The sequence below is a fragment of the Notothenia rossii genome (genome assembly GCF_949606895.1).
Source record: "Notothenia rossii genome assembly, chromosome: 4".
In the NCBI taxonomy this organism is placed as follows: Eukaryota; Metazoa; Chordata; class Actinopteri; order Perciformes; family Nototheniidae; genus Notothenia; species Notothenia rossii.
The window spans coordinates 61,716,699-61,743,162 of record NC_136902.1 but is presented as its reverse complement, the minus strand read 5'-3'; the positions used below and the strand labels follow the sequence as shown (position 1 = coordinate 61,743,162).

The 26,464-nt window shown below is 39.9% G+C and overlaps 2 protein-coding genes across 2 annotated transcripts in view; both read left to right on the top strand.

Moving 5' to 3' along the window:
- LOC307034871 (seizure protein 6 homolog) overlaps nucleotides 1-26,464 on the top strand; it is a 361,762-nt gene that overhangs the window by 251,178 nt on the left and 84,120 nt on the right. The window contains exon 5 of the mRNA XM_079673797.1: nucleotides 4,262-4,447. Coding sequence (XP_079529923.1) covers nucleotides 4,262-4,447 — 186 coding nt within the window. The remainder of the gene's footprint in view (nucleotides 1-4,261; nucleotides 4,448-26,464) is intronic.
- Nucleotides 10,771-14,611, top strand: LOC307036109 (uncharacterized protein). Its single transcript, XM_079676132.1, has 3 exons — nucleotides 10,771-11,793; nucleotides 11,927-12,059; nucleotides 12,446-14,611. Exons 1-3 carry the CDS (start codon nucleotides 11,648-11,650, stop codon nucleotides 12,752-12,754), a joined length of 588 nt encoding a protein of 195 aa, XP_079532258.1. The 5' UTR covers nucleotides 10,771-11,647; the 3' UTR covers nucleotides 12,755-14,611.

The following is a 26,464-nucleotide window of genomic DNA, read 5'->3' as shown; positions in this document are numbered from 1 at the left end:
TTTATTTATCTAAAATGTTGAAATCTTTGCGTTACAGCAAATAATAATAATAAAAAGAAACAGGAAATAATTTACACATTATTAGTAGATATTTATCTACAGAGTATCTAAAGAATAAACAATATAGCCTACTGAATATGTAAGAATACACTACAATAAACCATCTCACTAAAACCAATAGAAACATATATTTGTCTTTCTTAACCCTTTCATCCATGAATTATGAAAGCCTCACTCAGGATTTTTTTACCAATTGTTTTTATTGCTCTTGGGGCATGAAAAACAAGATTTTAACTTTAGTTTATTTTTATCTATTTTTTTCAAATTTAGAACATTTAAAAATACATTTTAAAAAATAATTTTAAGGATGATGTTTTCCTTATTAATAAGTCACAAATCACAAACTCAGTAAATGAACACTGACATAACAAAAACACAGAAAATGACCACTAGTTGTCATAAAGTAAAACAGTAACAATAGGAAATTACAGTCTTTTCAAGTGAATGTATATATTTATATATAAAACAAACAATAGAAGCACACTTACTGTCAAGTAGCCTATACCAACATTAACATAAGATAATCCTTATGTGTATTATGTATGATGGAAATCCATCAAGGGTGAAAGGTTATATCATGTGCACAGCTATTGCTTATGGCAATGAAAATCGTATTGGTCCCGCCATGCGTTTTAGAAGGGGGATGATTTTAACCGTTTTTATTTCAGGGGGGATGCCATCCCCCCTCAACTCGAGTACCGACTATTATCATAAAAATAGCACGTTTATTTATTTTAACAAACCACGTTCTCCAAGTAAAATCTATAGAACATATGTTTAATCTTTTTGAAAAATATGATCGGACCATCAGTAACAGATCATCAGTCTTGTGTACAGATCAGTCCGATAAAGTCATGCTAAAACAGCGACATTTTACGCGATAAATACGGGTTTAAATATCAGCATTTGCCACGGAAGGCGAGTGGCAGCTACCGTAAACCTTCTCTTAACTCTTAACTTGTGGCATTTACTTGCCACGGCAAGTTGTGGCATATAGCCTACATGCCACGGCAAGTTGTGGCATATATAAGTTGTGGCATATACTTGCCACGGCAAGTTGTGGCATGGTTGTGGCATTTACTTGCCACGGCAAGTTGTGGCTGTGGCATATACTTGCCACAGATACCACATCTGTGGCATATACTTGCCACAGATACCACGGAGTAGCGGCCTCTGTGGCAGATGCCGGAAGTACTTGCCACTGCCCGCAGATGCCACGAAATGCGCTTGCTGTCTCTCGAGGGCTTCACGGGAACTTTGAGTGGAGCCAGAAGTTGGAGTACCAAAATCTCACTCTGAACTCTGTTCAAAACTTGAGAGCCCTTTATATATAGAAAAAAACACACACCCAAGTACTTTTTCAGCTGTAATTGCATTATTGCATACTTTTTATTGACAATTTTGCATTTGGAGAGGCAGGGTGACAACGGAAAGCTTGGTAGCCTATTACTTAGATACGTTTTACATTTTTGGAGGGAAACGCTTGTGTTCATGTTAGCATGGGTAGCATGATCATGTTAAGACTATGAATATAATTTTACCACAACAGTGGATGAACAATTGATATATGTTTGAACAAGAACAACAGGAAGAACAAAGTAAAAGGGAAAAACAATGTATTAAGAACAGTGTATGGAAAAAGTGATGTGTGTTAGAACAAAACAAAGTCAAATGAATGAGAAGGAGAACAAAGAGGGTTAGGGTTAAACAGAAAAAGATTAATTCAGCCAAAAAACACAATTTGATTAATCTAAAGTGTAAAACAATCTTCAACACAGACCAAATTAGTGCCCTTGGACAACAAAACATATGGTGGGGCAAAGAAACGATAAAATAAATTGAGACAGAGTGGGAGACTGAAAATGATTACTATGATAAATATTAAAACTATTTACAAAACTATTTACAGAAGCTCCAATGGACACCAAAAAGTGAAAAACAGAAGCATAATTGTGCAAACAACAATTGTGTGTTGGGGGGGGGGGGGGCATTTTACAACTATTTACAAAAAAGCAACTATTTATATAAAAGCAATACTATTTACAAAAAAGGGTTAGGGTAAGCAACTATTTACAAAAGAAAAACATCTGTTTCGGGGCCTGAAGATCGGTCCCAAGGACAGCTGGAAACCAGTCCAGACAGGACTGGTGATGGCCACAACAACAATCCTGGAGGTCCAGCATGACCTGTTGAGACAAGGGCACAAATTGGTTCTCACAAGCCGCTTCACTCAAGACTGCCTGGAAAACACATTTTCGTCCATTCGTCTGAGGAACTCTGTCCCAACACCTGTAGAGTTCCAATATGCACTGAGCGCTGTCACCTCCCCCAGCAGCAGCTGCAACAGCCATGGCTGACATATGAGGCTGAATAAAAAAGTGCTTATTATTTTTTTTAAGTGTTTATTTTGTTAAAAATAAACATTTTGGATGCATGACCATGTTTTAGGCTCATCCTTCATTCACTGCTGTAGAGTAGCCTGTTCAGTAGGCTATTATTTTTAAGACTGAACAATACCTTTGAAGAACAATCATTAAACTAGTGTGTATATTACAATACAAAGGAATCTATCCTAGCATGCCATCAAGCATTAAAAAGTAGCACTAGGCTAGTTGTACAGTACAGATGAGTTAACACGGAACAGTACAAAAAAAAACTAAGTACAGTCAACATGTCACATAATGAAATGTTAGTATATATCCCAAAATGCAATGAAATATTAAATAAAATATTTATCACAAACGCCACCTCATTTCTACTAGTGCTAGCAGTTAAGTCATATCATACAGAAAAAGCCGACTAAGGATGGCTGACACGGTCAGGTTCAGCAGATAAAAACCAAAATCTAAAATCTAAATCCTGCTTGTTAGTTACCCAGCATCTTTGATATATAAGCTGCTAGCGATTCATTACTGAAATCTTACCTTCAAAGCTGACGAAGTCGCGCTAGCTAACTAGCAGGCAATGCTAGCAAAATTGGTTGTAACAACCAAGATAAAATATAGATAATTACGCTGTGCATATACAAATGAAGACCACTATAAGCATCATAAATGGCCTCTGAGACAATATAGACAGTTGACAATTCAAAAGAGTTCGATATTTCAGCAACTTACCTCTGCAACTAATCGACGCGCCGTAATTTAAGTGAATGAGGTCCAACGCCCAAATGACAATATTTGGAACTATTTCGATGTCCATACCCCGGAGGTAGGCGCCGCCATTTTTTACAACGGAGGTCTATGGGAGTGTCGTAACTCTTATCTCTCTATGACTCTGGTCTATGCAAGTGGTGCAGTGACGCGTCATTAAACCCGGAAGTAAGCCGTGGTCGGATTCCCTCGACAGAAAGCAATGGGATTTTGGAAAATAGCTCGAAATAAGGTCTGTGGAAAACGAACCTGTTAAGATAAATGCACGTTTTGTTCAGCCGGATAATATCCACATGGCTACCCTACTTTTATTATTTTCCGATCATAAATCTAATCGATAGATTTATGATTAGCATAATTTCGTTCATGACGACTCACTTCAGTGATAGTGATGACATCGTTGCGAAATTATTAACCGAGTCATTTTCTAGATTGAGTTACAATGATAAACTGGAGTGGCAAAGGATCAGTTGAATGACCCGCAAGTGCTTCATCCTAAAAGACAGGAGGATGGACTTTGTGTTTAAGTGATTTGATCATCAAAGGTAGGCCTAAGTCATTTTCGATGTGGGCCGCCGTGCCGACTTAATTCATTTGTAATTGTTACTTGGCTGTGGGTGCCCTGTCATGATAGGTGTTTATATAAATGGTGTTGTTTTGTGTGGTAGAGGGTCGCTGTCATTGATGCGTTTTTGCACCCCGGGCCGCTGTTTTGATATTCCGCTGAAGTATACGCTGTGACGTAATATCTCTTATTTTTAAGAGGGAAGGGGGAGGGGAGGGTCAGAGGGCCTAGGTATAAAAGTCACTGCTCGCCACTGCATTGAACAGCAAGTGACCTTTTTTTATTAATGTTTTAATATGAATTATTTGCATTTATATAAAAACAATTCAAACTTTCTTTGAACAACTGTAAAAGGAAGGAGGCAAATGCTCCATTGTGAATGGTTCAATAAGCGACATTCAAAGTTCAAAAGACATCTGAAGTTATAATTTATTGACTTTTCCACTTGTAATACTTATCTTCTCTTTCCTTTCGGTCCCTGCAGCCTTCGTCCTGAGCTGTGTGTTCCCCCGGCGGCCCCTCTACGGGGACGTGTCGGTGAGCAGCCTCCACTCTGGGGGGGAGGCCTTCTTCTCCTGTCTGAGCGGGTACCAGCTGCAGGGCCCCACTGTATTCACCTGCCGCAACGCCAGCACTCCCTACTGGATCGGCAAGGAACCACACTGCCTAGGTAAGGGCTACCGTCAAATTGTAAAAAGAAAATCAGGTCCTATGTTTTTTTCTAACCATGAATCCTTTACTCCAGTGACAAACGGCATGTGGTTAGGGTATATGTGAAGGAGAATTAATTAGGGCGACCACAGAAAAATGCTAACAGATGACTGCACCAAAATTCACTCACAAAACCTTATTATTTATCTTTGCTGCACATCCAACCCATCGTTTCACATCGTGAGGTGACAGAATCGAGGGGTACCCTTCATTATAACTCAATTATACGAACTCTCGGAGATAATAACAAGAACAGACATCAAAACATATGGCGCTAGGTAGCTAAAAAGGCTAACATGGCTCAACTGTATCGTAGTCTGGTCAAAAGTGGTCTTCAATGGCATTAAAACGATAACAACGCTGTTGAAGTTAATCCATAGGTTAATCCAATGTGTCTGTGTCCCCTTGAAATGATTTCTGATAATCCATGAGCAATAAACCTGCTTTTCGGTTTTCAGATGTCAGACCTAGAGACAGCTTCATGGTGCAAAACTGCGTGCGCGAAGCCCCCACCTTTTTGTTTTACCATGTGTGTGAGTGGGGAGATTCCCCTTCGATTCTATTGGCTCTAACGTTCGGAAAGAGATGTCAATCACCAAAATCAACCAATGGGTTCCAGAGAAACGGTAAAACCCCCATTTCCACCCAAATCACTTCAGAGGTGGATTTATTTTTGCTAAACCTCTCTAAAAAGGTCAAATGTCACTTGTTTTGCATCAATCTTGATACAGGGTACTTATTATATGTTATACTTTGGATTCCTAAAGCTTTTAGTCTACCTTACCATCATCCAAGGGTAGTTTTACTTTTCACTATAAGTAAAAAAGAATTTATGGACGGACACTATAATTTACAGTTTTTTACTATGTTCAATCTGAATTTTCTTTAAAATAAAAAACATCTATATTGATTCTGACTTTTCTACATCCAACTCACAGCTTTATCATTACCTTGAGAACAAAGATTATTAATTTAACCCTTTTAGAAGTGTAATTATGGTCATTTGTTCTAGGAATGTCATTTTCGAGCCTGATACCTGAAAAACAGGCTCAGGGCTAAACTGGTTTAACCGCCCCCTTGTGTGTTATGTAGGTTTTTCTGCATGTAAACGGTCTGCAGAGTCACCAACCCTCAAAGTACACCCTGTAGCGAGTAAAACTCTAACACAGAAAAGACCTGTCGATGCTGCCCCAGAACGCCTCGTTGGAGATTTCTCTTTTTCTTCCTGGGTATGGTGACGTCCCCATACCCAAATGGACCAATCTGTGGAGCTCCTCACACACACACACTCTCTCTGCGGCAAAACTGTGACGCACCGGGGGGGGGGGGGGCTAGTGGAGCCTCGCAGCGGCGAAACTGTGGCGCGCTTACACTGTAGGTGCGCCGCGTTTGGTGGTGCGGGTGCCAGTGGAGCCTCGCAGATGGGGGTGCAGCAGCCCCCTCAGCAAGAAACCATATTCATATCAATATTCCTTTTTTCAAACTGTTTAAATGTAATATTGTGCATGCATACATCTAAAAAGATAAACTATAACAATTGTCTTCATATTTATAACCAGTATCTTTCTTTTCAGTGTTATTATAATTTATTTTTTAAATATCATATATATTTTGCGGGTTTCTACTTTATTAGATCATAGAGTTTGGAGAGAGGCGATGGCATACAACGCCGAGAATACATTCATCATTATTAGTAGTATATCTAAACTATAACTTTTCAATAACAGCAAAATCAAAGCTTAGAGGTATTATGTTAGAAGACTTGACAGCTAAGAGTTATCTTCTGGAGCCGCTGATCAGGCACAGAGACTGACCTGTAGTGAGAGGATGATCAATGTTTTTCTTTCTCTCTTTGAGGTTTGCTGATGAATAATAAGTGACCATTTTACTCCTGATCATCCCAATCCAGCCTAACCCACTGCACAGGGAACGTTTCTCTGAAAGCAATTGTGTGTGTGTGTGTGTGTGTGTGTGTGTGTGTGTGTGTGTGTGTGTGTGTGTGTGTGTGTGTGTGTGTGTGTGTGTGTGTGTGTGTGTGTGTGTGTGTGTGTGTGTGTGTGTGTGTGTGTGTGTGTGTGTGTGTGTGGAAAGCAGGTGTATAGAGGTTTGATTACTTAAGGGTGGGCAGGATGCCCCTGAGTTTATTCATCCTCCTCCGTTTTAATTAAGATTTGGCTGCATGAGTAACCTTGACCTGATCAAACTCAAAAATATACACACACACACACACACACACACACTCAGAATATTATTTTTGGAGCACTCTATGTGCATTATTCTCGAAAGCACTCAAGGCGTACCCACAAAAACTTTAATATCTTGTAACAATTTGATTTTAACTCAAATGCAGATTTTGTTAGTTATCTTTATAAAATACTGAGACATATTAAAGATGAATTTAGTGCATGCTATGCTTTTATTTGATAGTGGACAGGGGCCAATGACCACTGATTTTCTCATTGGCAAACTCCCACTCTCCCTCCTTAGCCACCGCTACCCTAATGGAAAGTTCTGTGTGAACATTTTTTGTTTGCCATTATTGCAAAGGAACCGGCTCCATTTCTGGTCTGGTTGGCTTAATTGGCACCAAACTATCTATGGTCAGAAGGTTGAGGATTGACTGGTTAGGGATGGGATGGGGGTTGTAAACTTGGTCAATGTTTAATGTATTGTAGCGACCCTACATAGGGTGCAGGTTGTGTCACTCAAGCGTCCCCCGTCTCTCTGCCAATCACAGAGCTGCACAGTAATGCTGGTCGGTGTGCGGGCCTGTGGTTGGGGAGCAGAGGGGGAGGGCTGGGGAGTCGTGACGTTGACCCTGTTTTGGGTGTGTGCAACACACTCTCACTCCATAATCGTCCAGGAGCGACATTTGGTCAGGGTCCCGTGGCGTGCAGTTGTGACGCTCCTAGTCTCCTTCAGCTTCATAAAGGGACGCAAATAGCTTTCAACTGATTGCAATGTATTCCCATCTGCGGCGGGATTTGACGCTCATGGAAGTACGGCATTCGTTTGTGTCGGCTGCCCTTAAAGTCAATGTGAGCGTCCATTCCCATTGGATAACGGAGAATTGTACACCCGGAAGTAAGTATTCCCCTTACTGTTGATTGATTTTACAGTGATATCTGCACTACTCATCGACTAAAAAACACCAGATTATCCTTGTTAATTACACAACATTGATTGGTTTAAATTGTGTGTAATGCTTTTGTATTTTTCCCCTTCGATTCGGAGAAACAAATATTTTTTCGGAGTAAAGGATGGCAGAAGACACTACACTACCCAGAATCCCCAGCTATCGTTTAGGACTACACCTTGTGATCTGTTTGACAAACCCCGTTTTTTTTCACCATTCATTCCAATGGCTGGCGTCTATGTCACGTTATCTTCAAATTTCTCCCTGCAGAAAAAAAAAACATGGCCGAACTTCGTTTTATTCTCTGTGGAAAATGCCTATTTTAAAGTTAGTTTGGCCATTAAAATACGTTTCGATGTCATTTGATGCGAGAAATATGAGATGTTATTTCAGATTGTGTGTGCAGTGGAAGTAAATGATCTTTACTTTGCTAGTTATTACGAAGATTACTTCAGGAAATTGCGTCCATAGAATGTTTTCATTGTTAACAAGGTGGTTGCTAGGGACGATGCTATCGATATTATTTCTGTTATGTTGTGTAACTGTTTAATGGTGTTATCTTTATTGCTACCGCCTTCCCCGTCAATAGTGTTGGTCCACAGCGCAAACGTATTAGTTTAACAACATCCGCATCTAAAGATACGTTATTTTCCCTGTGCAATTCCAGTCTCACATCTCACATCACATCGTCATTAACAAATAGACCGAAAACATTTTTAAAAAATTTAAAAAATACTTTATTCCGAGTGTGCTTGCTTTTCTCTTTCACATAATGGCATTGTAATACATGGTTCGGCTGCATTAAATATTACATATCTGCCGTAGTTCCCTATATGAGCCCTGATGAGAAGACTTCTAGACAAACATGAGGAACTGCCGCCAACACTGAAAATGTGACGTGGATCATAAATATATCAGCAATTAAACAACATCTTACATTTATTTTCACACAATACGTCTCTTCACAGGATCAACACTAATTCGGCTGACTTTTATATTTGATCCAATTGGTAGATAGGCTGTATACACACCATAAAGGTGCACAGCTGATAGAAAGGGACACCTGGTGGTTAAATCATGTTATTGAATTTCATTATTTATATTATAAGATATTAATAGGATCCCTATAAAGTAATCATTACTCGTTATTCTCTATTAATAGTTAATTAAAGACTTTGCACATCCCTTTCAAGATTTCCTAAGGTTTATTGACATATCATATTCACAAACGTGTAGTTATGCAATGAATGAAAAACTTGGGTCGCAGGTTCCTCAATAGTGCATTACAAGACATCTATCAATATTTGTGCATACCTCCAGCAATGTTAACTATGTTGAAGCACTTATTTTAACTGATATTATACATATGTATTATACTCTTATAGGATGTATATAGATATTTCATCTCCGGCCTTGTCAGGTATTGAACAATCAATAAATAAAGAACACAGAATTATTAAATATAAAACACAGAATTTGTGTGATTGTACTAAATGATTTACAAATAAACACCACTGCATATTTACAACTGTTACACATGCTGATGTAACGCTAATGTTTCCAACTTGGGATCAATAAAGCATATCTTATCTTAAGATGATCGATGGCTACTGCCATATTTGCAAAATTTGCCTCTGAACCTTGACAAGTGCATGTTTCAGGCTTATCAATTAATGTAATTTAATGTAATGTAATGTTATCAATTAACAACAGGAGGGGTCAAAAACATAAGACCAGCTGTTAAATAAAGCTCTTCTGACCTTAGCTGGCATGTGGGTATATATATTAATGCTGCCCATTATGGGCTCAAGCAATTTTCACCCTTTTATTAATTATATGTTTTACATTTGAGTGTTTCCTATCCCCTAAACCTCCAGGGATGTACACAGTATACTGGCAACTTCTTGTAATGGGAAATACGAAAACGTCTTTTAAAACTACAACTCACAGTAGAGACGTGCCAGAGATAGAGAACATGTTGCGAAACACAATATCGATAGCAGCGTCCCTAGCAACAAGTAACAAGTAGTTAATAATAATAAAAGACATTAAGAAAAAGGCATTTTAAACAGTCATTAAAAAGCAACACAATCTACCTGCATTGCATTACTCTAAACGTGTAATAATTTGCTTTAACCAGTAGGTGGTTTGGGTTAAAAAGCTGTCAAGTTTACAGTGTTAACAAAATAAAATATACTGCTGTTTCTGGTTTAGTTTACGACGAATATATTTAGTTATTGTTTTGATATTTGTAACACAAAAGCGATGGAAAAAAAACCACAGCAACACAGAAAAGATGGTCTTAACATGACCCAGCAGTCTAGTAGTTAATAAAAAACAATAATATCAAAACAAAATATTACTACTAACTTTATTGTGAAATTCAAACTGAACGGTAAAAGAATAGTTTCCGGTCTATTCTGAGCCCGATCTCTGTAGATAAATAAAAATAAAGAACTACAACAGATGTGTAATATATGTAATGCAGCTGAACCATTTATTACAATGCATTCATGTGATGACTTTCAAAGAGTAAAGCAAGCACTGCTGAATAAAGTACGATTTTATCTTTTACGAAACGTTTTTTTTTATATGGAATGCAGTTGGAGGTCAACCAATCACAGAGCTTGAGAACTAATCACGTGGTTTGTCAAATAGAGCACATGGTGTAGTCTTAAACGATAGCTGGGGATTCTGGGTAGTGTAGTGTCTTCTGCCATCCTTTACTCCGAAAAAATATTGGTTTCTCCGAATCGAAGGGGGAAAATACAAAAGCATTGCACACAATTTAAACCAATCAATGTTGTGTAATTAACAAGGATAACCTGGTGTTTTTTAGTCGATGAGTAGTGCAGATATCACTGTAAAATCAATCGACAGTAAGGGGTACAATTCTCCGTTATCCAATGGGAATGGACGCTCACATTGCCTTTAAGGGCAGCCGACACAAACGAATGCCGTGCTTCCATGAGCGTCAAATCCCGCCGCAGATGGGAATACATTGCAATCAGTTGAAAGCTATTTGCATCCCTTTATGAAGCTGAAGGAACCGAGGAGCGTCACAACTGCACGCCACGGGACCCTGACCAAACGTCGCTCCTGGAAGATTATGGAGTGAGAGTGTGTTGGTGTGTGAGTTAGGGCAACACCTCTCACTCCATAATCTTCCAGGAGCGACGAGTGAGAGTGTGTTGGTGTGTGAGTTAGGGCAACACCTCTCACTTCATAAACCTCCAGGAGCGACGCTTGGTCAGGGTCCCGAGGCGTGCAGTTGGGACGCTCCTAGGCTCCTTCAGCTTCATAAAGGGACGCAAATAGGCTAGTTGCACGAGATGGCGTCTATCAACTTCCGGCGGCTGGGCGTGAGCCTCAGTACTTCCGGTCTTCGGTGTGGAGTTGCTTGGGGAGTTAGCGATATACATACGATAGATAGATAGAGAGAGAGAGATAGATAGATAAATAGATAGATAGATAGAGAGAGAGAGAGAGAGAGAGGGAGGGAGAGAGAGAGATCGATAGTTAGATAGCAAGATACATAGCATACAGTTAGCATACAGATAGCGATAGATAGCATAGATGATGAGCGGTAAAGAAAAGCGATTGGCCTTCCAGCGGGTAAGAAAGTCGGCACTACATTGCTGTGTGCCCCTTTGTACAAATAAGTCCCTTTATAATCGGGAGATATGTTTCCATTCATTTCCTATTGATGCTGAGGTAAAGGCTCAGTGGCTGATCAAGGTCCGTAGGGACAATTTCAGCCCCACAACAAATACCCGTGTGTGTAGTAGGCATTTTCGACCAGGAGACTTATTGGTCACAGCTGGAGGACTGAACAGAGTAAAGAAAGGAGCTACACCTGTTCTCTTTGCTTGAAATAACTACGAGCTACCTACACCAAGACGTAATGTTTGGGAGCGTCGGCCGAGGGCAGAGAGTCCCACCCCGGACTTGACAGCTGAGTACGAGGTGGAAACACTTGCGCCGCCGGATCATGACTATTCTGTAAATCCAGCAACGGCAGTGATGGCAAATCAGGTGGCCGACGAGAACGAAGCCTTGAAAATCCAGGTTAGGGAGCTCCGACACCGGCTGGAAGAGTTACAACTGAGATCTCGTTTCGGGATACAACGCCTGGCAGGGTCGGACGAGGACATTCGTTTCTACACCAGGTTTGTTTATTAGGTTTGTTTACAAGGCTATCAGGATGTAGTTATGGCCACTAGTTTGATAAACACTTTTCATTTGGGGAAGCTAATTCAAGAAACAAAACTATGTCTAACATGAACAATATTACATTCTTAGATTTGCCACATACAAGCATTTCCTCGCCATTTGGAAATTGGTGGAGCCTGCAGCCAACACCAAGATGGTGCGGATCACCAACGCCAAGGCATCCTCTGCCAGCAGCTCGGATTCCTCTCAACCATCAACAACGGTAAGCAGCATACAAGCATGGATGTATATTAATAATGATGCACGCTGCGCACTATACCACCGTTTAACAAGTGCATCACATCACTCACAAAACACACACACACACACACACACACACACACACACACACACACACACACACACACACACACACACACACACACACACACACACACACACACACACACACACACACACACACACACACACACACACACACACACACACACACACACACACACACACACACACACACACACACACACACACACACACACACACACACACACACCCCAACAACAAACCCCAGGAAAATGTATTACAACTGTACCCGGTCTCCCCTATAACAGTATCTACAGTATGCCTAACACTTAATTGTTTTCACAGAAACTTCCACCCATAGATGAGCTGCTGCTGTTCCTCATGCACCTGTCAGTGGGCCTACATCTGAGGGATCTAGCAGAACGGTTTGGCATTCACCGCACCACAGTCAGCAGAATTATTTCCACCTGGACACACTTCCTCTACCAACTGCTTGGAAGCAAACGTCTGTGGATCCAACGCAAAGTTGTCAAAGCTCACCTTCCACCAAAGTTTTCAGCTTTCCCTGACAAACAAGTGGTGCTTGGCTGCACTGAAGTATTCTGCCAGACTCTATCATCTCTCCTGCTGCAGAGTGAGGTGTTTTCTACATAACAGTCGCATGCTACATTCAAGGCCATGATCGGCATGGCACCACATGGTGCCATTACATTTGTGTCTGGCCTGTATGCAGGATCTATGAGTGACCGGGAGATCTTCAAGCTGTCTGGCATCGTGAGCCTGCTAAAACCAGACATGGCGATAATGGTCGACAAAGGGTTCCTTGTCGACAATCTGGTTGAGTGTAAAGTGTACCGGCCTGCCTTTCAGCACAAAAAAACCCAAATGAGCAGGGAGGATGTCAGGCAGACTCAATCCATTGCACGTCTGAGGGTCCATGTGGAGAGGTGCATCAGAAGAGTCAAAGAGAACAAACTATTTGACAAAGCCATACCACTGTCTGTGTGTGGAAGCATTGAGGAGCTCTTCAATGTGGCTTGCTTCCTGGTCAACTACCAGAACGGACCGCTGGTAAAAGCATGGGCAAGCCTGGGCAGCAATTAGTGATGGGAATTATGGCTCTTTGAAGGGAAAATAAGCGAAATAATCACCAGGATAATGATTGACTGTATTGCCAGACCTAATGTCAATAATCTGCTTTGTAAACATGACACAAGGTGGCGCCATATCCATGTCAGTGAATGTACTACTTTGAATTTAAACTCTGTATGTGTTAAGTAAATAAAGTTGTCTTGCCTTGAATGAAATTCACACAACTCTTTATATTAGATAGTGTGTTTTTCAGTGGCGATGGAGATTATTTGTTGACCCTGCTTTAAAGGATAGTTTGCCTTTACAAATGTTGCGCTTTATCACTTCCTGGGTTTTGGTCCAAATGCTGCTGCGTTTGGCTCATTTTCCATTTTCAAAAGAATCGGCTAATGAATATAACTAATATATATATATATATTATATATAACTAATGAATTATAACCTCAAAACAAATGCACACAAAAATAACATAGGACAATACATAATATAATAAATCCACAATATGATAACATGATGTAGTGTGGTACACTAATGTTTCATAACATTTCAAACCTTTATTTATTCAGATTGGTCCCTTGAGATCATAAATCTCTTTTACAAGGGAGACTTGCAGCAATTTAAGTTCCACATGAAACATAAAACAACATAAAAACAAACAATAGAGGATATCATACAACATATTTACATACTTATCAACATTTACAAATACCCATAGTTTCAGAAAGCATTTCACTTAGACGTTGTGAGGAAGCGCACACACTCCCTCACTAACATGTTGGTCTTAACTATTTGTTTGTTAAGAAAGGTAGTATATGTTTTTTCAGAGTTGTCTTTAGTTCAGTTAAAGTTATAAAAACAGTTTACATAGACAAACTAATAAAATGCATCAAAATTTATTTGTCAGTCTTTAAAATACACAAGCACCAAGTAATCACCATTTCCTTTGTTCAGACCTGGAGGCCATCTTGTCCCAGTGCTCAAAGGGGGAGCACGCCTCCAAAGTACTCCTTATATGTGGCGTATGAGTAGGCGGAGTCTTGGACGCGATTGGTCAGGAAATGTGTGATTTTATGAGTGTCAATTAGGTCAAAAACTATCCGTTTTAAGCAGACCTTGTTGTTTTTGAAGGTATAATATGTATGTTGATGCAATAATGAATTTACTTAAGCCGTTAGGGTTTTATTAAATGTAGACAAGAGTGTTTAACCCTTCACTCCGCTTTCAGAACCATGACCTGATTGGCCAGGTTGGAGTGGGAAGGCGGGCAGTCTCCTATAAATGTTGTTGGGAAGAGAGGGGAAGGGGGCATTTTGTGTTTGTTCCTTGCTGGTGAATGCAGCACCAGACATGCAGTTTGTGTTTCTGTGGAATAATGATGAAGGCTAAGAATAAAACGCCTGTTTATTTTTTGCAAGAAAACCCTCTCTCCACGTATCGTTCTTTCACCTGCACCTCACATCGTAACAATTGGTGGCAGTGGTGGGATATTTAAACGCCTGTGAGGAGTCTTTGAGGACAGAGTGACTAAATGAGAGGTGGACGTGGAAGAGGTCGTCAGGCAAGGGCCACAGCCTTGCCAGACATGGAGGAAGAAAAAAGACGAGGGACAATGGAAGAAGAATCGCCACTTGAGGGAGCCGTGGCAGGTGAAAGTGAAGAAGATGAGGAAGAGCTGGTGGTTCGCCCCAAAGTGTTTACAGCCCATACTGGGGGTGAGGAACTCTCTACAGTAAGCTTTGTGGAAGAAATTAGAGAGTTTGTGCACAGGTCTAAGCAGACTGAGGCAATACTTTTTGAACAGATTAAACAATTAAGAAGTGACATGGTTTCAAAGTCAAGGCAGGACTCAGAAGTATACTATGACCCTGTTCAACAGTATCCCTATGCAACGCGTGCTGATAATCCAAGGCTACAAGCTGAAACCTCAACACACCTGCTAAAAGCTGAGCCACATGGAAAATTCAATCCACTTCAGACTAGCAGGCCTGTCTCCTTATCCGATTGGCCTGTCCAGCCTCTGCAGAATATTGATCCACCAATCCGGACAGCAAGGCCCTATGTAAGTGAGCCGAGGATACCTGACTTCAAAGAAGGTAAAGACCCAGCACGTTTTTTTGTTCGGTTTGAACGGATGGCCAGAACATGGGGGTGGCCGCCATTTGAGTGGGCAGCCAGAGTAGTAACCTTGTTGACAGGAAGAGCTCTTGAGGCCTATGCTGGAATGGATGAGGAACAGTCAGAGTCATATGAAGCAGTTAAAGCAGCAGTGTTAATGAAGTTTAATGTGACTGAAGAGACTTACAGACAGCGGTTCCGGAGCACCATTTTGCCAGTGGGAGAGACTGTAAGAGAAACCTACAACCGTATTAAGGGGCATTACAAAAGATGGATGAGACCGAACAGCCGTACTAAGGAGGAGATTGGAGAGACTATTGTTTTGGAGCAGTACCTCCGTGTGCTTCAACCAGACGTCCGCACCTGGGTCAAGGAGCACAATCCCCAGACTGGGGAAGAAGCGGCAGATCTAGCAGAACGGTATGCAGCGGCCCACAGGGAACCTTCAAAGAAAAGAGTGACTGTTGGGAAGCCAAGGTATGGGGAGGGTAAACCTCACACTTGGCTAGCTGTTGAGAGCATGGACACTGGGGTTGGTAAGAAACCTGCATATCCAAACTTAAAAACGAACTTTATATGTTATTACTGTCAGCAACCTGGTCACAAGGCTTCATTGTGTCCATTAAGAAAGTCTAAGTCGGTTGAGATGTGTTCGGTACCTCGGGCAAAAAGTGTTGACCCTGCTAATGTTACCGATAGTGGAATTGTTCCACATAGACATGTAGTAGAGGTCACTGTAAATGGTCAAGCAGTGAAAGCCCTAGCTGACACTGGTAGTTCACAAACCTTGGTGAAGTCCAGCGTACTTAGCAATGCAATAATTGATTTTGATGGCGGGGTAAATATCACATGTGTTCATGGTTGTAAAAAAGAGTACCCAACTGCAGATGTTATCATTGAGGTTGAAGGGCAAGCCTTTATGCTAACTGTTGGTGTGCTAGAGCACCTAGCTTATGACGTGATCCTTGGAGATGATTTGCCAATCTTAGACTACTTGGTACAGCAAAACTCACTAGCATACTCCTATGTAGCTACGCGCTCTATGACTAAGGGGTTAGAACCTTTACCAGATGCAGATGATAGTTTGTGTGAAGGGGGTGATAAGCTTAAGAAAACAAGGCGACAGCCCCGTCAAGAGAAAAACAGAGATCAGGATAAGGCTAAATGCCCTGAGCTTACTCTCCCTGTAACTCCCCCCATAGAGCCTCAATGGCAAATCCCAGATAACTTCAGAGAGAGTCAGGAGAATGACCCATCTCTAAAACCTCTATTTTCAAAAGCATGCAAAGTAGATGGGGAGGAAGATGCAAACACAGGGGGGCTGAAAAATCTAATTGGGGATCCCTTCATCATAAAAGACAACCTTTTGTATTTGGCAGACATAGAGAAACCTAGGCTAGTCATTCCTAAAGAGTTTCGCCAAGTAATCCTGCAGGTGGGTCATACTGTGCCATGGGCTGGGCATCTGGGGCAGGCAAAAACGTATGACCGCATTGCTCAGCGTTTCTATTGGCCAGGATTATACAGAGAGGTAATTGATTACTGTAAGACGTGCCATGAGTGTCAGGTTGTAGCTCCTACCAAACTTTCAAACAGAGCCCCTCTACAACCATTACCAATAATGAGTGTACCTTATGAAAGAATAGCCATGGATATAATTGGTCCTCTGCCAAAAAGTAGCAAGGGTCACAGGTTTGCCCTGGTTATTTGTGACTACGCCACCAGATATCCAGATGTCTATCCATTGCGTTCCATTCAGGTCAAACATATAGTGCGGTGTTTAGTAGAGCTATTCTCTAGAGTTGGCATCCCTAAAGAGATCTTAACAGATCAAGGTACAAACTTTATGTCCCATCTGATGAAGTCACTGTAGTCGCAACTTGGGGTTAAAGGGATCAGAACGACTCCATACCACCCTGAAACTGATGGTCTGGTAGAACGTTTTAATGGTACACTGAAACAAATGTTGAGAAAATGTATTGATGATACTGGCAAAGATTGGGATAAATGGTTGCCGTTCCTTTTGTTTGCATACAGAGAAGTGCCACAGGCTTCAACTTGTTTCTCCCCTTTTGAGTCGTTATATGGCAGACAGGTCAGAGGCCCTTTGGATGTGCTGAAGGAGAACTGGGTGGCTGGTGAGGCAGTGGCAACTACAACCAACAGCATCATCTCTTACATTCTGCAGATGAGACAAACTGGACAGTTACAGAGAAACGGTCAAAGAACACATGCATGAAGCTCAACATAAGCAGAAGGTGTGGTACGACAAACGTGCTCGTGAAAGAGAGCTGAAAGCTGGCCAGAAAGTCTTGATACTGCTCCCTACAGGGCCAACTAAGTTACTAGCCAAGTGGCAAGGCCCTTACTGTATACAGTAACCCGAAAGGCAGGCCCTGTGACCTATGAAATTCTCTGTCCTGATAAAAGAAAGTGCAAACAGTTGTTGCATGTAAACCTTTTAAAAGAATATCATGACAGGAAAAACCAGAAGGCAGGTGGAGAACATGTTCTGATGATCCAAGATGTCCAGCTGGAAGAAGAGGATGCGTTGGAAACAGAGGAAGCTGACATGGTGCCGCACAGAGAGAAGTGTAAACCCCAGGCTCCTCCGGAGCATCTGAGTTTGGATCAGGGGCATCAACTGGGTGAGCTTAAACAATCTTTCCCAGCATTGTTCTCAGAAAAACCTGGACGCACTAATGTGATAAAGCATAACATTATACTGAAGGACCCTAAACCTGTTCGCCTGAGGCCTTACAGAATTCCTGAAAGAATGATGGAACCACTGAGGAAGGAGGTGGAGTTGATGTTGGACATGGGAGTCATTGAACCATAGAAGTGAGTGATCAAATCCTATAGTGCTTGTTCCTAAGAAAAACACCACTAAACCTCGATTTTGCCTGCAACCTTTCAAAGATTAATGGACATTGTTCTTAATGATTGCCCCAGGTTTGCAGCAGCCTACCTAGATGATGTGGTAATCTACAGTGAATCCTGGGAAGAACATCTGCAGCATCTTAAAGCTGTGTTGGGCAAGATACAGGAAGCTGGGCTAACCCTGAATGCCAACAAGTGTTCCTGGGCTCAAGAGGAGGTGAAATACCTTGGATATCTGGTTGGACGTGGGCAAATACGACCACAAGTGGAGAAGGTAAAGGCCATACAGGTAATACCCAGACTCCAGACAAAGAAGCAAGTGAGGTCCTTTTTAGGCCTGGTGGGGTGGTACAGAAGGTTTGTTCCCCACTTTGCTACATTAGCTGCCCCACTTACTGATCTAACAAAAAAATCTCCCACTAAAGTTGTGTGGAATGATGAGTGTGAAAATGCCTTCCAGGCATTAAAGAGGCAGATCTGTCAAGCTCCTGTGTTGCAGAGCCCGGACTTCACAAAACAATTTCTTGTGCAAGTTGATGCCTCTGGTGTTGGACTAGGAGCAGTGCTAGTCCAAGGAGAGCCTGGCGAAGAGAAGCCTATAGTGTTCTTGAGTAAGAAACTGTTTGACCGGGAAAAAAAGTACTCTACGGTGGAAAAAGAGGGACTGGCTATAAAGTGGGCTATAGATTCATTGAAGTATTACCTTCTTGGAAGAGAGTTTGTGTTGCAGACAGACCACAGATCTTTGAAGTGGATGCAATCTAAACAGCATCAGAATGCAAGGATTCTACGTTGGTGCCTAGCCCTCCAGCCATACCAGTTCACCATACAGTATTGTACCGGTAAGAAAAATCTTATAGCTGACTATCTTTCTCGTTTGCCTGACCTGTGCAAGCCAGAGGGGGAGGAGGTGTGAAATGTGAGGAAGCGCACACACTCCCTCACTAACATGTTGGTCTTAACTATTTGTTTGTTAAGAAAGGTAGTACATGTTTTTTCAGAGTTGTCTTTAGTTCAGTTAAAGTTATAAAAACAGTTTACATAGAAAAACTAATAAAACGCATCTAAATTAATTTGTCAGTCTGTAAAATACACAAGCACCAAGTAATCACCATTTCCTTTGTTCAGACCTGGAGGCCATCTTGTCCCAGTGCTCAAAGGGGGAGCACGCCTCAAAGTACTCCTTATATGTGGCGTATGAGTAGGCGGAGTCTTGGACGCGATTGGTCAGGAAATGTGTGATTTTATGAGTGTCAATTAGGTTAAAAACTATCCGTTTTAAGCAGACCTTGTTGTTTTTGAAGGTATAATATGTATGTTGATGCAATAATGAATTTACTTAAGCCGTTAGGGTTTTATTAAATCTAGACAACAGTGTTTCATTTTGTATTTAACCCTTCACACCGCTTTCAGAACCATGACCTGATTGGCCAGGTTGTAGGAAGGCGGGCAGTCTCCTATAAATGTTGTTGGGAAGAGAGGGGAAGGGGGCATTTTGTGTTTGTTCCTTGCTGGTGAATGCAGCACCAGACATGCAGTTTGTGTTTCTGTGGAATAATGATGAAGGCTAAGAATAAAACGCCTGTTTATTTTTTGCAAGAAAACCCTCTCTCCACGTATCGTTCTTTCACCTGCACCTCACATCGTAACAGACGTGTTTTAAAAACATTCAGAGAAATAAAATTGCTCAATTTTAATTTTAGCTGTAGACTGTTCCAATCTATGCTATCTATCAGTAACTATATCGCTATCTGTATGCTATATATCTTGCTATCTCTCTCTCTCTCTCTCTCTCTCTCTATCTACCGTATGTATATCGCTAACTCCCCAAACAACTCCACACTGAAGACCGGAAGTACTCAGGCTCACACCCAGCCGCTGGAAGTTGATAGACGCCATCTTGTGCAACTAGCCTCTTTCAACTGATTGCAATGTATTCCCATCTGCGGCGGGATTTGACGCTCATGGAAGCACGGCATTCATTTGTGTCGGCTGCCCTTAAAGGCAATGTGAGCGTCCATTCCCATTGGATAACAGAGAATTGTACACCAGGAAGTAAGTATTCTCCTTACTGTCAATTGATTTGACAGTGATATCTCCACTACTCATCAACTCAAAAACACCAGATTATCCTTGTTGATTAAACAACATTGATAGGTTTTGTGAACATTTTCTTGTTGCCCCAGCTGGTCGAAACCTCTTTTAGCAGAAACAAAGGCTACATTAATGTATTAAATCGATGTTAATCCAGGTGGATGTGGAATTAATGGACGTGACGTTGTGTGATTGCGTTGCCAGGCAACAGCTTCAGTTCATGTTCATTTACAAACTCTTCAACTACAACTGTAGTTATATTTAAAAACATGTTAGAAGGCCTCACGAAATACTTTAATGTAAATTAAAATTGAAATGTGAATGAATAGTTGTACAACAAAATACATCCTTACGAATAAACCTTAGAAAATCTTGAAATCTTGAAAGGGATGTGCAAAATAGCCATTATATACAGTCTTTAATTAACTATTAGCAGAGAATAACCAGTAATGAATATACTTTATAGGGATTCTATTAATATCTAATAATAAAAATAATAAAAATGCAATAACGCGCTTTAACCACTAGGTGCCCGTTTCTATCAGCCGTGCACCGTTATGGTGTAAATACTAGGGATGCACCGAATATTCGGCCACCGAAAATTATCGGCCAAAAATGGTTAAAAAAGCCCTTTCGGCCGAAAAAATATCACCGAAAAAATATCACCGAATGTCAGAGAACAGGGTTACGTTGATCATACTCCGCATATTTGTCCGGGTGATTTGATTTCAAGTGGTGGAGTAATCCCGAAGTAGTGAAAGTCTTTGCAGTTACACCCCCTCGAGAAATGTCAGCTGAACACGTTTTACAAATCGCAATCCGCGCCTCTCTCTCTGATAGTTTGAAATATCTCCAAGCGGCAGATATGTTGGCCGTGAGCCAGCCACGAGCATGGTCGCGCGCCGTGTTTGTTGCCACGTTTTGATTACGTCATCACAACAACACGTTAGGTTACCACATTTATAGGTGCATTTGTTGTTGTTGAAGGCCTGGCTCTTAGTCTTTATTTACACTATTTTGTTGTAGGCCTACTGGCCTAGATGTTTATGTAGTTTTAAAGCACCTTGGCTTTGTTCTGAATGCACTTTGTTGTAGTTATCCTACAGAGAAAAGAAAATGCACTTGACTTGGAATTAATGTACTGTATGCATTCAAAAGTGCTGAATAAATGTTTTATGGACCCATAATAGTGATTATTATTTAAGTTAAGTTTTGCCATAATCATGTCTTTTTCCATAATCAGGTAGCAGAACAACATTGATATAAAATATGTATACATTATATATATATATATATATATTTCTATTAATCATTTTCGGCCTTTCGGCATTCGGTTTTCGGCCAACTGTTTCCTATTTTCGGTATCGGTTTCGGCCAAGAATTTTCCATTCGGTGCACCCCTAGTAAATACAGTCAATCTACCAATTGGATCAAATATAAAAGTCAGCCGAATTATTGTTGATACTGCAAGGAGGAGTATTGTGTGAAAAGAAATGTAAGATGTTGTTTAACTGCTGATATATTTAGGATCCACATCACGTTTTCAGTTTGGCGGCATTTCCTCCTGTTTGTCTCTACAAAGCCCTCATGTTTCTCATCAGGGCTCTATAAATATACAACTACGGCAAATATTTCATATTTAATGCAGCCGAACCGCGTATTACAATGCCGTTATGTGATGACTTTCAAAGAGAAAAGCAAGCACACTCGGAATAATGTATTATTTTATTTTTAAAATATGTTTTCGGATTTCACATTTTATAAACACCAAATCCCAGCGTGCTTTGCGGCTAAATCGAGCTGAGGATCTTGCCTCCGCCTGTTTCCGGTTTCGTATTTTGTAAGGATGTATTTTGTTATATTTACCAGTGTCTTTGCTTCCGGCAACAAAGAATGACGTAACGGACCACACCAACAAAGAAGGCAGTGGAGGGGTCTGACAAAACAGTAACATACAGTTCTGTTTAAAATACACCCTTCCTCCTCCACTCTTATTTTGACAGTTAAGAGATCACCATGTACACTCCTCTGATCGTTCTTTTTTGATTTGCCTTGTTTTTTTATGGCAATATATTGTTTGACATGTAAATGATCGGATGGAACATACCATGATGACATTTGGGATGCGGATTTCTATATACCCCCTGTTAAGGAGGAGAATTAGGAAGACATTTATTTATTTTCAATGAGAACTGAGGATGGGAGCTCCAAGTTGCCAACACAAAGAGGACATTTACAAAGAGGACATTTCGTTAGATCTGAGATGCACATTTCTCTGACGTTTGTTTCTCTCTGGGCTACAATAAATTGGGTAGATGAATTGCCAGGGTCAGAAGACCCTGGTTTGGGTGGGATGTTATATTGTTTTCTTTTTGTGTTTTGCGTTTGTGTTACATTAGTTATAATGTTAAATAATAAAAGCAGTGACAATCCGTTTTGTGTATGGGGCCAAAATATACAACATATTAAATATAATCCCACAGATATGCAGCAGTCAGCATGCAAAACATGAAAATCTATTATTGGAATATTAAAGGCTTGGGAAATCCCATAAAAAGGAATAAAGTACTATCTCTTCTTAAAAAAGACAAAGCTGATGTGGTCTTCTTACAATAAACCTTTCTCTCAGATACTGAACATCTTAAATTGAAAAGAGATTGGATAGGTCAGGTGTATTTCTCATCATATAAAACCCATAGTAGAGGGACAGCTATTGTGATAAACAAAACTTGCCCATTTGAATTAGAAAAATTAGTTACGGACCCAAATGGTAGGTTTGTTTTGGTTGTTGGTACTATTTTTGGAACCCCAATCACCTTTTTAAATATCTATGCTCCCAATATAGATGAACCAATGTTCATGTCTGACATGGTGCTGCTCTTCAATGAAAACTGCAAAGGATTAGGACTAATGGGCGGCGATTTTAACTGCACTCTTAACCCTACATTAGATAAAACTAACCAGTCCAAGAGCCACAATCTTAAATCCTCAAAGGTCCTTCAGGGGCTTTGTGCAGAATGTGGCCTTATTGACGTATGGCGTCAATTAAATCAAGATGTCAAAGATTACACTTTCTTTTCAAATGTCCACAACTCTTATTCTAGAATAGATTATTTTTTTATTCCCTCAAAATACATGCATAGGGTAAAATAATGTAAAATTGATTCCATTAATATTTCAGATCGTGCAAGAGTTCATCTACCTATTCACTTGGAGAGTGGAGAATTTGTATCCAGGCGCTGGAAATTTGATAACTCCTTACTTAGAGACGAAAAATTCAAATTAAAAATGCGAATGTGGATAAGGTACTATATAAAAGAAAACAATGACCCCTCTATAGATCCGAATATTATTTGGGAAGCTGTGAAAGCTACTTTAAGAGGACTTATTATCTCATACACATCTTTTAAAAAACGTGAAAATGTTAAGCTCAGACAAGAACTTGAAAGAGAAGTAAACAGATGCGAAGTACTTCATAAATCCGCATCAACAGATGAAAACTGGAAACAATTAAACACAGCCAGAGCTAAATTAAATATTGACTTAACAAATGAAATCATAACACAAATGAATCTTATCAGACAAAATAATTATGAATTCGGCAATAAACCAAGTAAACTACTTGCCTATCAATTAAAGAAGGAGCAAGCAGAAAGGGCTATAAAGGCAATTCGTCTGAAAGACGACAAGATAACCTACCACCCAAAACAGATTAACCAGACTTTTTATGAATTTTATAACAAATTATACAAATCTCAATGTGATTACTCACAAGATGAACTGGACAATTATCTCCATAACATTAATTTACCTACATTATCTGATTTAGATCAAGAGTATCTAAACTCATCAATTACAGAAGTAGAAGTTTTGGCTGCAATTAAATCTATGCCTATAAATAAAAGCCCAGGGCCAGATGGCTTCTCGGCAGAATTTTATAAAGAGTTTTGGACTGAACTTCAACCTATATTTATGTCAATGGTTAACAACTTCTCTCACAACAGAACACTTCCTCAATCAATGAATCTTGCATATATTACTGTACTACATAAAGATGGGAAAGACCCCTTGAATTGTTCTTCATTTAGGCCTATAAGCCTCTTAGATCATGATTATAAGATTATCACCAAATTATTAGCAAAACGATTGGAAATTATTTTACCTAAACAAATTAGTCCTGATCAAACAGGTTTTGTCAAGGGCAGATATTCTTCTGATAATATAAGGAGACTTTTGAATATTATAAACCATTTGGACACCTGTCAGAAGCCATCTCTGCTTCTTTCTTTAGATGCCAAGAAGGCTTTTGACAGGGTTGAGTGGAATTTTCTTTTTGCTATCTTGAACAGATTAAATATGGGCTCTTGATTCATAGAGTGGGTCAAATCAATTTATAAAAATCCTAAAGCAGCGGTTATCACTAACTGCAGTTCCTCAGATTTTTTTTCACTAACAAGGGGGACAAGACAGGGATGTCCACTGTCACCTTTGCTTTTTGCAATTGTAATTGAACCACTGGCGTCATGTGTGCGAGACAACATAAGTATTAAAGGAGTGAAGATTAACGATGAACACAAAATGTCTCTGAATGCTGACGATATCATTCTTTACTTAACAGACCCAGAAAATTCAGTACCACATCTGCTCGACACGATAGAGCAATTTGGAAGATAATCAGGATATAAAATTAATTTTAAGAAATCGAATGCTTGTTTCTTACATATGACGCCAACAGCAAATCTGGAAAAGTCTTGTTCTTTTAATTTGTCACCAGGTGGCTTTAAATACTTAGGAATAAATATAACACCACACCTGGATAATCTGTTTAAAGAGAATTACAATCCGCTCATTGACAAAATCAAACAAGATTTATCCAAATGGTCCACATTACCAATATCACTGCTAGGAAGAATCAATGTCATAAAAATGAATATTCTACCGAGATGTATTTTTCTTTTTCAAATGTTACCATGCTATTTATCCGCTGATTATTTTAAATCTCTCAATAGACACATCTCAAAAATATATCTGGTGTAATAAAAAAACAAGAATCAAGTTAATTACTCTTAGGAAACCAGAAACCATGGGGGTCTTGGTCTTCCCAACTTTCAACACTACTTCTGGTCAGCTCAATTAAGAAATGTACTATCTTGGTTTCTGGGAAGAAAGGATTCACTATGGGTTCAGATAGAAGCCAGTGTCTTTGACCCGCTGCCAGTGGAAACTCTTATATTTGTTAAAGACTTCAATAAGGTGAAAAATATGGCCAAATGTTTTACAGTGGTCCATACACTTTTAGCCTGGAGGGACTGTACAAAAAAAGTTCATGTTAACTCAGGTATTTCAATCTTTTCTCCTATTTTGAACAATCCTGATCTTAGCAAATATTTGTTGTCAATCAATATAAACAAATGGACGAAATCAGGTATAAAGCAATTGAAACATTTGTTTCACAAAGACATAACATTGAAATCATTGAATGATTTAAGAGCAGAATATGACATTTCAAATAAGGATTTTTTTCAGATACCTGCAAATTAGGAACGTGATCCAATCAATTATTAAAAGCAATAAATTGAGATCGGGATTGTTGGAAGAGGAGGAGATATTGATGTCATCGAGCACAATCAAAGGTCAAATTAGAGAATTTAATGCAGTTTTTTCTAAAAGAGCTCAGTCATCCTTTCCAACCTCAAAAAAGATCTGGGAAAAGGACTTAGGAATACAGATAGATGAAACTACATGGCTGAATATCTGTGAAAGAACACATTTTCCATTCACAAGCAATAAAATCAAAGAAGCAAACTTTACATTTCTCAACAAATTTTACCTCACACCCATAAAGATGCATAACATTTCCAAAGAAAACTCTCCAAAATGTCCGAGATGTAAAGTAAAAGAAGGAACATTTATGCGTCTGTTTTGGGACTGTGATCTCTTGAAACATTTCTGGGATTCGATTCATGCGCTCACAAAAGCTGTTTTAGGCATCGAAATGAGCCAAAATCCATGTTTTTTCCTGTTAAATGATATGCCAAACTTTAAACTGAACCCCAAACATTATAGAATACTAATCACAATAACATATTTTGCCAAGAAATGTATACTTTTACTCTGGAAGAATGAACGTCCTCCAACATTTAAACTTTTCATTGATCAGATAACACATTTTTTACCTCTGGA